This window comes from Equus przewalskii, chromosome X, assembly GCF_037783145.1.
Source record: "Equus przewalskii isolate Varuska chromosome X, EquPr2, whole genome shotgun sequence".
Lineage (NCBI taxonomy): Eukaryota > Metazoa > Chordata > Mammalia > Perissodactyla > Equidae > Equus > Equus przewalskii.
Genome location: NC_091863.1, coordinates 71,953,475 through 71,968,874, shown reverse-complemented (window position 1 = coordinate 71,968,874; position 15,400 = coordinate 71,953,475). Strand labels below are relative to the sequence as shown.

General features: G+C 35.6%; 1 protein-coding gene across 1 annotated transcript; it reads right to left on the bottom strand.

Annotated features, from left to right (window-relative positions):
* Positions 1–4,293: 4,293 nt before the first annotated feature.
* TGIF2LX (TGFB induced factor homeobox 2 like X-linked) lies at positions 4,294–5,626 on the bottom strand. The gene has a single exon (XM_008526581.2). The coding sequence runs from the start codon at positions 5,465–5,467 to the stop codon at positions 4,760–4,762; it is 708 nt and encodes a 235-aa protein (XP_008524803.1). The 5' UTR covers positions 5,468–5,626; the 3' UTR covers positions 4,294–4,759.
* Positions 5,627–15,400: the final 9,774 nt, after the last annotated feature.

Genomic DNA, 15,400 nt, shown 5'->3' with positions numbered 1-15,400 from the left:
TACTTCCTTGTTCAATCTTTCTATATTATATCCTCAAAAGCTAAAGAAAGAACTTTAGGATTCTTTAGGCTATTTTGGGGATAATAAGAAAAGAACTTTAGCACTTTCAAAATGATAGTAATAATAATAACTAATAATAACAACTAATAAAAATTTTCATCATATTATATAGTGAGCCAAGGTACTTACTAATGTCTAGTCAAGATTTTAATATCTGAAATCTCTCCGTTATGTATATATGAGTAAGTGTCCCATAAAGATCATTTGTTATACATTAGTATAACAAGGAGTTGCGGGTTGCAACATTTAGAATATCTAGTAAAAAAACATTGGTTACCCATCGTTATTGTCTTTTTCATATAAAAGTATACAAACTTAAAAGCTCCAAATAGCACCAGTATCATTGAGCTAATAAGAATGGTTAAAACAAAATGAAAACATCATTGAAAATGAAAATTAACAAAAAAGTCCAAATACAAGAGATGTGCTAAAATATGTTTATCACATTTCCAGTGTGCATTTTATAGAAAGCATTAAGAGCCATTCTTGGTTAGGTTTACAGATGATGGAGCCTGGCATTCCACCTGTACAAGTAGTAGCAAAAACTATATTGTGAAAGGTCATAGTTGACCTCATGGATTTCATCTTTAATGGTTTCTGCCAGTGAATTTTAAGCTTTCCTTTAAAATTGATCTTGGCTTAGTCATTTATGATTTTTTAAAAGTCCTTTTTGATTACGTTTTAGCATGTGCCAATTCCTGAAGTTCTAAAAGTACAAAGTTATTATCCATAACTACTTAAAAAGTTGAATATAATTATATGCCTTCTTATGTAAAAGACCACATTCCTGGATCTACCAACAGTTTGCTTCTTATCTGCTCCAAAGGATGTGACTTCTTTCTAACATTCTGAGAGTTGGTGGTTAAATCCAGGCTCACCATGCTCTTTTTTTAGTGAGGAAGATTGGCCCTGAGCTAACATCTGTTGCCAATCTTTCTCTTTTTGCTTGAGGAAGATTGTCGCTGAGCTAACATCTGTGCCAGTCTTCCTCTATTTTGTATGTGGGATGCTGCCACAGTATGGCTTGATGAGTCGTGTGTAGGTCCGTGCCCAGAATCCGAACCCACAAACCCCAGGCCACTAAAGCAGAGCACACGAACTTAACCACTACGCCACCAGGCCAGCACCTTACCTTGCTTTTATTGCCCTTATTTTAGCATGATGAAGTTAAAAAGCAAAAAAAGTCTAGGTGTATTTTTAACAATAAACACACAAATAAAGAAGCATTTTTCAGAAAGAATGATACAAGTGTCTAGGTCCTTGAACCATGATAAAGTCACATAGTAGCTAAAATTGAGCAAAATAAATGTTGGGAAATATTTGAATACCAAAAACAGATGTTTTAAGGAAGTGACTTAAAGGAAACATACTGAAATGGACCAACCATGGTACCAAAGTGTGCCCTTGCTGGCTGGAGAGATTAGCAGATAGACTGAACATATTCTTTGTCTTAGTCTTCACAGAATAAAATATCCAGGAGAATCTTACCCCCATGTTTTCTCTTCAAAGAGATGCATTGCATATATCAGAGCACATTATAAAAAAATGTGCAAGGCATTCTAGACTTCATATGTAAGCAAGCTAAAGGAAAAACCATGATATTGCAAACTGTGCTCTTGAGAGATGTGAAAGAACACAAAGGTGAAGATATCCTTTATGACAAAAGTGTTTATAAATGTGCTCCTATACCAGAGGATTAAAACACATTGATGTGACATCCATTTATAAGGATACTTTTAAAATATTTTTTCTTGAAGATTGGCACCTGAGCTAACAACTGTTGCCACTCTTTTTTTCCTGCTTTTTCATCCCAAATACCCCCAGCACATAGTTGTATATTTTAGTTGCAGGTCCTTCTAGCTGTGGGATACGGTACGCCACGTCAATGTGGCCTGACAAGCAGTGCCATGTTTGCGCCCAGGATCCGAACCAGGGAAACCCTGGGCCACTGAAGTGGAGCATGCAAACTCAACCACTCAGCCACGGGGCTGGCCCCTATAAGGATACTTTTAATATGAGATTCTTGGAGTATACATTGGTGAGTCTCACTTCAACACCATCTGAGACAGAGACAGAGAAAAAAACACTGAACAGAGTAACTTCATTCATAACCAATTATACCTTAGTCCTTGTTAGAACCATCCCCTAGGGACTTCCCATTCATCCTAAATCTTTCTACTATATACTTTTCTCAGTGCACTAATATCAATAGAAATCTGATATCAAATAGAAATCCAAGAAAATAGCTCAATAAAGCTATTTTCTCAATCCTACCTTCACCTTTTTGTTTCTATGAGACCATGGTGTTAGAAACTGATTCTTTCTGTCAGGTTTTGCATAGTTCTGAAACTCAAGTAACACAGAATTGGTGGTTAAGTTTAAAAAAATGCAGTTTCTTTAGAAAATTTTTCCATTTCTCTCCACAGAGTGCGGTAGATTAAAGCTTTCTAAGCTTCACTCCCAGAAAATAGGAGCAAGAGGGAACTTGTAACTGCAGAGCGGTTAAAGTCTGGAGGAATGGCACTGAGCCATCCTTTCATATTAAAATCAAATAAAAAAATCTATTTGACAAAAACTTCAACAATAAAATTTCTTTCCTATATTTTTCTTCATATACCTGAAAAAGTATGCTTCTTCCTCATGTTTGTAGCACAAAAAAAACTAAGGCAGAAACCGAAGAACAGTTCCCCCTACCTTCTTCCCACATAATGCAATGAAAACCACACCACCTCTATTGCATAAAATGTGCACCATTACAAAGTGCACGATGAAAAGGGGAGAATACCACTGTCATCCCAACATATTCCCCTTAGAACAGATTCTACAACTATCATCCCACCACAATCCAGGTGGACTCAGGCTCAGAGACAATCTAGAAGAGGTTAGACAGGAAGAACTTCCTTTTCCAGACCCCAGCAGTCAAGTTGCAATAACAATTCATTTTCCACTGAGCCAGTGAAAAGCCTAAGGAGTCCCAATACCTCTCAGACATAAAAATGAGAACACAGAGGAGGAAGGGTCCAGGATCGTATAGATTGAGCCTAGCAATCTTCCCACCCAGATAACAATCTTCCTTTCCTCGAATAAGAGTCTCTTATGCCTCCATCTGGAGAAAATGGCCCACACGAGGGACTATAAGAAGAAACGGTATGGAAGCTTCACTGAGCATTTAGGGGCCTTCCTCAATAAGGACACAACAAGTATTCTTGCCCTCTTCCTCCTCCTAAATCCCCCTGAATCCATGTCTACTTTAGAAACTTCAACTCACTTTAGTCTGTTTCAGTACCAGCAGTTTGGGACTGTGGGCCTGTTTCCTTCCTGGGGAAATGCAAGATTATAATGTCCACAGTAATAACTTCTGATTATTGTTTCTTAAGATGTTTAAAGAAGGTAGGGTGTCCTGTATTGGAAATCTCCCATAATTAGATAGCAATAAGACAAAAAGGGCCTAAAAGTAGAGACAAAATATGGTCTATTTCATTTCAGGGCAGGAGTAGAAACCGAGCCGAAGTTAGAGGCCAATTTCTAACCCCAGATTACTCAAGTTTTAGCTAAGATTAAAGAAGCTAAACTATAGCTTTCTGGAAGAACAGCTCTCTGTTCCTACTGAAAAATCTGCCTTTACTTGAGGCAGTGGAAAGAGCCTCCTTTACAGGACAACAAGATTGTTTCCAAGTGGAGGGTGCCTGAAATTTTTGTCATTCTCACTTCCACCCCTACCAATCCAAAGATGTTAAAAAGGAAAAAATAAAAAAAATGTATTAAAAAGGCAAAATCAAACAAAAACAACTTGATTCTACTTTCTGTTTTGCTCACAAAATGTTAAAGATTGATTCATTTTTTTCTTTTCTTTATTTTAAAATTATCTTTCTCTGGTTCTGTTTCTTCTGGAGAACTTTTGGTAAGTTTTTCTGCTTTTTATTTTTTGTTGTCATTACCTTTTTCTTCCGATGCAGAGAATTAAAACTAATAAAGTCTATTCTCTAAAACCAACTATCCAACAGCAACAGCAGAAAATTACCATTTGGAATTTCCTTATCTTTACCGCATACTTTTCACTGTTACCCCAAATAAGAGTTCACACTTATCTGCAATACGTTTATAAATTCACTGTATTTTGGCTCTCATGCTTATCCCCCTGCAGAAATTAGCTACTCCTTAAGATTGTCAATAAATTGTACAAAGGAAAACATAAAGTTAAACATTTCACAGAAACTGCAAAAATGAGGCCAGTGCTGTTACAACCATCTTTAATAGAGCCTTTCTTTTCCATCATCCATGGTAATAAAGAAAGAAAGTTAAAGAGAGAGGGAGAAAGAGGGGTGACTTGGTATCTGTAGCAGCCCTGGGACCATAAAGTCTAGTTAGGAAAGCCAAAACATCCTCTGAAGCAGTCTCAGCCCTGTGTCCAGTCTCAGATCTATTGGTCTGATTGCATGAAACTTTTAAATTCAGGAGGAAGCAGAAGAAGTAGAGATCTTTGCTGTATTGTTAACTATGATGTTAGGACTTTCCATGTAGAAACACTGAAATATCTGGCAGAATTGTGTCTCAATACGTACCAAAGGTTCTCATAAAACCCCTAGAAGAAAAAACGTCTCTATAGAAGGTAAAACTATAAATTAGTTGTGGGAGGATGAGTGGATCTACCACAGTAGACAAGGGATTGCCTACTTTGGTTTTTTAGGGCCATGGGAAATTATGGATTGGGCTCTTGCTGCTCCTGAAGCTCCAGTTCAGCAGCCTTTTGTAAGGCTGCCTCCACCAGCAGTTGGAAGTTGCTGAAATCCTTGCACTCCTCTGCCGATACAGGTTGGCAAGAAGACACAACCAAGGGCCTGCTGGCGGAAAACTTGACCTTCATATTTGGCTGGGCCTCTGGGGCAAGCTTTTGGTCTGGGGCCAACTCTGGATCCAGCGGCTTCTCCCCTGACTCCTGGTCCACTGGCAGGGGCCTCAGGGGCAGGCATTGCATCTTGTCTGGATCTTTGGGCCCTGACTTGGCCTGCATAGATGGATCCACGTCTGGATGGTCGGTCACATCAGCAGTCTTGTCTTTTTGCTGGTACATGGTGATCTGGTTGGGATCGTTTCCAGCATCTTTAAGCACTTCCAGAAGAACACGTCTGGGATCTTTGCTAAACCAATTAGAGATCTGCAGGAGAGACAAACCGGTATGTTCCGACAGCATTCGCTTCTCTGTCTGTGAAGGGTATACCTTAAACCGGTGCTCATACAGCCAATCACGGAGGATCTTCACTGCCTCGGGCGGAAAGTAGCCTTTCCGCTTCCTCTTGCCGGCTAGTGAGGCAAGATCGTCACCCGTATCACTGCTATCATTCGACGTGATTGAGGCGCCTTGAGCCGGGCTGTCGGTCTCCCCTGGGCTTTCTTCACCAGCCTCCATGTTCACGAGGCCAGTCTTCAGTATCCGGGGAATTAGAGACAGTTGAGTTAGCACTAACGTAGATCTGTGAAGCCAGTGAAGAAGGCATGCGCAGACCTTCTTCCAAGGAGAAGTCTCACCTTTTGCTTCCCAAGCAGGTAAACAGCGTTACTAACAGCTGGGAGCGAACGGGCTTTCTGACGTCACATCCTTTCTGCCCCTCGTGCCTCCCCGCCCCCTTCCTGGTTCCCTCTTTCCCTACAGTTCTTCCATTTTTTTTCCGTTATTTCAAATGCATTTGTTTTCACTCTGTCCGTTTATAGCTTTCCAGAATTTAATTTCTCAGCTGCTGTGATCAGTTTCTCCCAATTAATGAACTCTATTTCTATTGGTTAAATCTGGCTTACACATAGGCTTTTCACTTCCTTCCTTTTTGCCATTACTGCCGTATTGTTCTTCCCTCTTATTCTTTATAATTGCATTGTTGGTTCATCCACTTATATCAGAAACAACTTATGTATAGGATATTAACCTTAATAAAAGGGGAGTATAAGTGGTGTACCCTGGCTCCTCCCTTCCATATTCGAAGCTGATTTAGGGATAATTTTTAACTAGATATTTGTTTTTGGCATCCCACCTTTTTGATTTTTCTTCTCTATGGCCTTAAAATGTTTGGTTTTGGCGTGACTCCACTGTGTCACTGTGGTCTTTAAGTTTACTCTGGGCTCTAATATCCAGTTGTGATAATTCTTTTTGAACCTCTGGTCAGAAATTCAGGGATCTTTTAGAAACATGGAACAGGATAAGATTTCGGAAATAAAGGTGATCACAGACTTAGATTATTTAAATCTTTCTTGATTAAGTACATGGAAATTACCCCTAAATCAGATCAAAATAGTTTGTAAATTATACATTTTAATTGCCGATAGCTGAAAACAAGTGTTGGCTCTTTCAGGAGCACTATATTCCACTTAAAAAACAATCATGAACTCTGACTTCTCAAGGATACTGTATGTTACTTATGGTTAATTTCAGAGAATTTTCAGAGGAAACTCCTGGCCATCATCTTAAGCATCATATATTACTCACAGTTTCTATTTGGCAAGGACAATATCATTTTACCCTTAATAATTATTTGGTGTCACTGGGTTGAACATTAAAATACTGTCTGCTGATCCTTTGGCTTATTGGCAACCTTACTGGTGCTGACTTTCATAGCTTAAAATTTACTGTAAGGGAGACGTATTGAAGTACACAATCAAATCTAATGGACGTCTCAGCAAAGCTCCCAACAAACACTAAGTGCATATCTTGGCTATAATTGAAGATCTCTTTTGGAATGTTCTAGAAGAGAGTGCTGTTACTTCCATTGGTCTTTTGGGGTAAAAGAACACAGAAGATAAGATTTTCCATTCATAGTGAAAACTCACTTCCATTATCTCCCACCAACACATCCATGACCCATGCTCACAAAACTACTCTTGTCAGTATGGTTTCTAGTAACTTACCCTCTCTCAGCTTGTTGCTTCTATATGTTCTTTGTATTTCTGGGATTCAGACCTCTGCTGAAGGATTGACAGAATTGTACATATTTAAATTTCTATAATTTATTTTCAGTGACATGATCTAGGTCATTGATATTTATTGACTCCTTTATTAATCCCCTTGAAAAAGAATATCATAGTGCTTCAAAATTATCTGCAAGAAATTTTTAGATTGCTTTTTTCCCTTTAATAACAGCCCTAGAAGCATAGAGATATCTGGAAAGTAGGTGAAAAATTGGGAAGAAAAACATCAGTCTTGATCCAAAAAAGTTGGTTTTGTTTAATGATGTAATAATAGTAACACTGAATAGAACCTGTATTACCTTTCTTCAAGTTTTGATGACACAAAATACGAATTAAAAATGTCTCCAAGAGAGAAATGAATTGCTTCCACCCACTTCTTTAGAACTGCTGAGGAGTTCAAATTATCTCAATGGTTTCTATCAAATTTTCTCTTTCTTCCTTGTTTTTTTCACATAAAACACCATGCAATATTACTGAAAACAATTAGTGTATATTTATAAGCATTGATTTATTTACATATGACTCTCAAAAATGTCTTCTCATGATTGTGTAATGAGTATTGTATAACATGGTATTATGCTATAATATGCACCATACGCACTCTCAAACTATGTAAAACCATAACAAGAATGAGGTCTTTTATATCTTGTCACTTACTGATTCCAGTAGTCCACTTGTAATTTGAATGGAAGCTTGAGCATTCTACACTCCAAATTATGTTAGTTTATCTACAGAGTTAAGACAAAAAAAGCTTATATTTTGACTTCCAAAAAAATGGGGTAATGCAAAGCAAATTAAAAAAAACATGCAGCACTTCCTCAAACAAAGCACGTTGACTTAAGAGAAGCAAAAATTCATGGCGTGGTAATGAGACTTTGCCAACTCCGAAAAGAATGTTAAGTGCATAGAGTTTGTCATACTGTAAAGTATTTGAATGATTTTGGCCAGATATGTTACACTTTGAAATGAATTGAAGGAACATTCAGGAAACCAGCACTAAACTCCCTTGTTTGAAGGAGTGGTGGCAAGTTAGGAGTAGGAAGTCTAAGAAGTTCTGGCAAATTCAACAAAGGTACTCTAATTTGGAGTGATAAAGATGAGGTATGGCATGATAATATGAGAAAGAGATCAGTGGCATCTCAGAACCTTAGTTGAAGGGCTGGAAATTTATGTATATTATATATGCATACACACATAATTTTTAAAAGATATACATATATTTTATTCATATATAGTATATGATATAATATATATTATAATATATAAAAATGTATATTTATGGATATATACATATTTACATTTATTATTTATATATTTACATATTATATTAAATATAATATACACTATATTATATTTATTATCTATATGCATTTATATGTATATTCACATGCATAAATAAATGTAAATACATATACACATAAATATAAATACATACATAAATAAATATAAATATATACATTTATGGATACATACATACTGTTGTATATATTATATAGAATTTTATACACAATAAGTTATATATATCTTAGAAAAATTAAATGGATCGACAAACAAGGAAGAAATAAAAGATAATGCCACAGAATAATCTCCCAAAAAGACCTATGGATCTTACAGCTTAAATATTTAAGATTTCCCATAGCATAAATGTAAAGGAAATGCTTTCTAATTCCTGTATTAATCTGGCATGATCTTGATGTGAAAATCTCACAAAGCATGACAAAAAAAATAGCTGATTCACCTATGAAATCATAAATCATTACTAAATAGAATCTTGATTCATATAAAATATAAAACACATGGACTTGAATCCAGGAATTCAATCATTATTTCGCATTAGAATATATATTTACATAATTTTAGGGTGGGCCCCGAGGCCAAGTGGCTAAGTTCGAGCGCTCCGCTTTGGCGGCCTGGGGTTTCGCTGGTTTGGATCCTGGGCGCAGACCTGGCACCACTCCTCAGGCCACGGTGAGGTGGCATCCTATATGCCACAACTAACAGGACCCACAACTAAAATATACAACTATGTATTGGGGGGATTTGGACAGAAACGGCAGAAAAAAAAAAGATTGGCAACAGTTGTTAACTTAGGTTCCAATCTTTAAAAATATATATATATATTTACATAATTTTTCATAGTAATATATAAAAGAAAAAGTATATTATCTTGATCAAAGTTAAGAACTATTTTACTGAATTCAGAATCAATTTCTGATAAACAATGTGTGGTGAAAAAAATAAGAACAGAAGGATCCTTCCTTAGCATAACATAGATTCATAAGGAGATGAAATCACCAATATCCAGCTTCATACTTAATAGTAAAACAAAAATGATTCTTTCAATCTCATGAGCAAGGCAAATGTGTCTATTTTCACTATTATAACATGGCTTAGAAATTAGAGACAATGGAACTAATCAAACAAAAGCAAATGTAATGCATGTAAGAAAAGAAGTTAAAATAGTATTATTTGTTGATGACTTGATTAGCCATTTAGGAAATATTTAAAAATCAATTGAGAAATTATTAGAAATAATAAGAGTTAGGTGAGGTGGCCAGTTACAAGTGAATAAATGATATATTTTATCATAAACCGATAATCATCATTTAGAAAATACATTGGAGAAATTATCTAGTTCCTAATCCTAACAAGAATAAAGATAAAAAACACCTAGGCATAAAATTATAAAGTATTAAGCAAGGGTCCATACAAAAACAAATATAAAATCCTATTGAAGGACGTAAAATGAAATGTTAATAAAAGGCAAAATACATTTGTTTCTTGGGTAGGAAATCTCAATATTTTATTGTCAATTCTCTTTAAATTTATTTTTGTTTCTTTTATCTATCAAAATCACAGGTGCTCTCAACCTCCTTTAACTTCTCACAGTATAATACATGTTGAAAAATATTTCTAAAATGTATCTGGAGGGATAAATGTGTGATATACTATGGTGTTTTTTATAAAAGCAAACTGATGTAGAAACACTTGTTCTACTAGATATTATAATATATTTTAAAGTAGCAAGTAATTGAGACACTGTGACAAACATGTAGGCACAAACAGAGCAATGAAACACAATATGGCAAGAGCTTCAAGGACTTAATGGTACTGTGTATTTGAAATGTATGACTTTCCATATCATTGATGAAGGATGCCTTTCCACCTTAAAAATAATGAATGTAGCTAAGAATGTATCACAAACTTTGGATACTTTTTGTTAGATATTTTACAATTTTAAAAAAATTGAAGAAACACTCAAGGAGCCATCCTTAAACTCATTGTCTTGAAGCCTGGTAGGGATAGAAAGTGTGGAGAATCCTGGCAAATTCATGTAATATAATTTAATTAGGAGGAATGAACGTGGGAGTGGGCTGACTATGAGAGAAATGACAAGTTAAGACAAGTGACTAGCCATTTGAAAAGAGGAATATTTTGGAAATGTCATCATCATGGTGGCATGAGGGTCCCTTTGTCTCTCCCCTTTAGTCTACAGCAAATAAAACATTCATGAAACAACAAAAGCTATATTGCACAACATGCCAGGATGCCAAAAAGATTCAGGCATCAATACATGCAAAGGTGGGTGGATTGGAGCACATAGAAAAGGCTAAACGGGGAACAGCAGAAGCAATGCTCAAGATCCTGGATACCCAGCCAAAGTGGCTGGCCCAACTGCCCCTAACCCCGGAGAACCCTGTAGGCTGCAGTGGAGGCATGTGTGTAACTCTGGCCACCAGCCACAGTGGCACCTGTGGCCACTGGGAACAGAATAGCAATGGAGGTGGAGCCCCATGATCCCAGACCCCTGGCAGCAACTCATAGCCTGGAAGCAGCAGTGGAGGCATGTACAGAACCCCAAAATCCTAATCACAGAGGTGCCTCTGACCACAAGGTGAACGGCAACGGCAGAAGTGGTTCTCCGTGAACCCACCTCCCTCCATACGCTGCCCCTCCCCCTGCCACAGTGGTGGAGCTTCTGACCTAGGTGATCCCAGACAAAACAAAGCACAAAGTCAGTAGAAGGAAGGAAATAATAAAAATCAGAGTGGAAATAAATGAAATAGAGACTAAAAAGACAATAGAAAAGATCAATGAAACTAAGAGCTGGTTCTTTTAAAAGATTAAAAAATTGACAAAACTTTAGCTAAATTCACTAAGAAAAGAAGAGAGAAGCCTCAAATAAATAAAATCAAAAACAAAAGAGGAGAAATTACAACAGATACCGCAGAAATACAGAGAATTATAAGAGAATACTATGAAAAGCTGTATCTCAACAAATTGGATAACCCAGAAGAAATGGATAAATCATTAGAATTAGACAACTTTCCAAAATTTAACCAAGAGAAAATAGAGAATCTGAATAGACTGATGACTAGTAAGGAGATTGATATAGCAATCAAAAGCCTCCCAAAAAACAAAAGTCCAGGATGAGACGACTTCTCCAGTGAATTCTACCAAACATTCAAAGATTTAATGTCTGTTCTTCTTAAACTCTTCCAAAGAATTGAAGAGGAGGGGACAATTTTAATTTATTTTATTAGGCAAACATTGCTCTGACACCTGAGACCAAAACCAGGCCAAGACAACACAAAAAAAAGTAAATTACAGGCCAATATCACTAATAAAAATAGATGCAAAAATCTTCAACAAAATATTAGAAAATTGAATACAACAACAGGTTAAAAGGATTATAAACTACAGTTAAGTGAGATTTATTCCGGTGATGCAAGAATGGTTCAACATCTGGAAATCAATCAACAGGATACACTATATTACAAAATGAAGAAGAAAAATCACATGATCATCTCAATAGATGTAGAGAAAGATTTTGATAAGATTCAGCATCCATTTATAATAAAACTCTGAATAAAACGGGTATAGAAGAAGAAAAGTACCTCAACATAATGAAGGTACAAAAAATGCCATGTACAAAAGACCCACAGCTAAAATCATACCCAATGGTGAAAAACAGAAAGCTATTCCTCTAAGCACAGGAACAAAGCAAGGATTCCCACTCTCACCACTGTTATTCAGCATAGTATTGGAAGTCTAGCCAGAGCAATTAGGCCAGAAAAAGAAATAAAAGTTATCCAAATTGGAAAGAAAGGAGTAAACCTATCATAATTTGCAGAGCACATGATTTTATAAATAAAAACTCTAAAAAATTCACCAAAAACCATTAGAAATAATAAATGAGTACAGTAAAGTTATAGGGTACAAAATCAATATACAAAAATTAGTTGTGTTTCTATATATTAACAACAAACTGACAGAAAGAGAAATCAAGAATACAGTTCCATTTACATTTTTAAGAAAAAGAATAAAATACTTAGGAATAAATTTAAACAAGGAGGTAAAAGAGCTGTACATTGAAAACTATAAAACATCGTTGCAAGAAATTGAAGACACAAAGAAATAGAAAGATATCCCATGCTCTTGGATTGAAAGAATTAACATAGTTGAAATATCCATGTTATATTCTGCAGATTCAATGCAATCCCTATCAGAATCCCAATGACATTTTTCACAAAAATGAAACAAGCAATCTTAAAATTTACATGGAACAACAAAAGACCCCAAATAGCCAAAGCAATCCTGAGAAAAAGAGCAAAGCTAGAGACATCACACTCCCTGATTTCAAAATATACTACAAAGCTATAGTAACCAAAACAGCATGGTACTGGCACAAAAACAGACACACAGATCAATGGAACAGAATTGAGAGCCCAGAAATAAACCCACACATTTATGGACAGCTAATTTTTGACAAAGGAACCAAGATCATACAATGAAGACAGGAAAGTCTCTTCAACAAATGTTGGGAAAACTGGATAGCCACATGCAAAAAAATGAAAGTAGACCATTATCTTATACCATACACAAAAATGAACTTAAAATGGTTTAAATACTTGAATGTTAGACCTGAAAACATAAAACTAGAAGAAAAATAGGCAACACACTCTTTGACATCAGTCTTAGCAATATTATTTTTGGATATATCATACCAGGTAAAAGAAAGAAAAGAAAAACTAAACAAATATGGCTCCATCAAACTAAAAAGCCTCTGCATGGCAAAGGAAATCATCAACAAAGTGAAAAGACAACCTCGCAATTGGGAAAAGATATTTGCAAATCATATATCCAATAAGGTGTTAATATCCAAACTATATAAGGAACTCACGTAACTCAACAAAACAAGCAACCCAATTAAAAAAATAGAGGATATGAACAGACGTTTTTCTAAAGAAGATATACAGATGGCCAATAGGCACGTGAAAAGATGTTCAATATCACTAATTATTAGGAAAATGCAAATCAAAACTACAATGGGATATCACCTCATGCCTGTTAGAATGGCTATTATTAAAAAGACAAGAAATAATGTGTTGTAAAGGATGTGGAGAAAAGGGAACCCTCATAAACTGCTGGTGGGAATGTAAATTGCTGCAGCCACTATGGAAAACAGTATGGGGATACCTCAAAAAATTAAGAATAGAACTACCATATGATCCAGCTATGCCGTTTCTGGGTATTTATCCAAAGACCATGAAAACACTAATTGGGAAAGGTATTTGCACTTCTCTGTTCATTGCAGCATTATTTACAATAGCTGAGACTTGGAAACAAACTAAGCCCCACTGACAGACGAATGGATAAAAAAAGATGTGATATGATATACATGTATATTGGAATACTACTCAGCAGTAAAAAAACAAAAAATCTTGTCATTTGTCACAACATGGATGGTCCCGGATGGTATTAGGCTAAGCAAAATAAATCAGAAGGGAAAAGACAAATAGCATATGATTTCACTAATATGTAGAAGATAAAACAACAACAATAGCAAACAAACAAACACATAGATACAGAGAACAGAATTGTGGTTACCAGAGGGGAAGCGGGGTGGGGGAAGGGTGAAAGGAGTAAAGGGGGACATTTGTACAGTGACAGACAGAAACTAGAGTTTTGGTGGTGAACACGATGTAATCTATACAGAAGTTGAAATACAATGATATACACCTGAAATAATGTTATAAATCAATGTTATCTCAAGAAAACAAAAGGAGAAAATGAATATTTTTCTTTTAACATTAAATGTGAAGTTGGATATTGGGGATTTTATCTAATTAACACTATTTTAAATTCCACATTAATTTACATGTATGTATGTGTGTGTGTATATTGCACTCACATATATACATATACATATTTATGGAAAACTGTAGAAAAGGCATCATAAAGGTAAAGATGATTGGATGTGTGTGAAAAAACTTTTGTATGAAAAAATCCAACCTGAAGAAACCTTCATAAACATATTTTTTAAAAGACAAATGAGAAAAAATTATTGGCAATATATATTTTAACCAATTTTTTAATATATTAATCATTTCCATATTCCCTACAAATCAATAAAGATTGGATCATCCTAATAGAAAAATAAGGAAATACTATGGACAATTTAACAAAGAAGAAATACAAATGACCGATAAACATATAAAAATTTGATTCTCTTTCATAGTAATCAACAGCATGCATATCAAACAACATTGAGTATGATTTTCTACCATCAAAAAACCAAAGGCCAAATAGATCATAAAGAACAGTACTGGTGAGAGTCTATATGTTGAACTAAGTATAGTCCTATACTTTGGTGGCAATCTAAAATGGTAGAGCCTTTTTAGAGCTGTTCTTACAGGATGAAGCAAAGAAAATAAAGTATACTGTTTAACCCAGGAATATCACTTCAAGAAATTGATCATAAGAAAATTATTTGATAAGATTATAAAGATGAAACATACAAAATAGGGGGCCAGCCTGGTGACGTAGTGATTGAGTGCATGCGCTCCTCTTCAGTGGCCCGAGGTTCACGGGTTCAGATCGCAGTGTGGACCTAGCACCACTCATGAAGCCACTCCGTGGAGGCATCCCACATAAAATAGAGGAAGATTGACACAGATGTTAGCTCAGGGCCAATCTTCCTCACACATACGTGCAAAAAGAAACCCAAAAACATACAAAATAGTTTTCATAGAATTAATCATAATTGTGAAAAATTAGAAACAGATTGCCAATATTATGGGATTGGTCAAACAAAAAGATATTTCCTTGCACTTGAAAATAATCTAGCAATTAAGTTTGGTGGCAGAGACATTCATTAACATGGAATGAGTTCACAATGTGAAAAAAGAATTAAAAATGGCAGGCAAATCATTATTCAATTTTTTGGACTAAGAAAAAGAAGAGAAAGAAAACAACGTCTGTATGTACATATAAATACGAAATGTTCTTACGTCTGTGTGTGAGCTCATGGGTGTAGCAAAAGACCAAGAATTTAAATCCTTATTATCTTGCATGACGAGAGGACCACATACTTTATATAAAA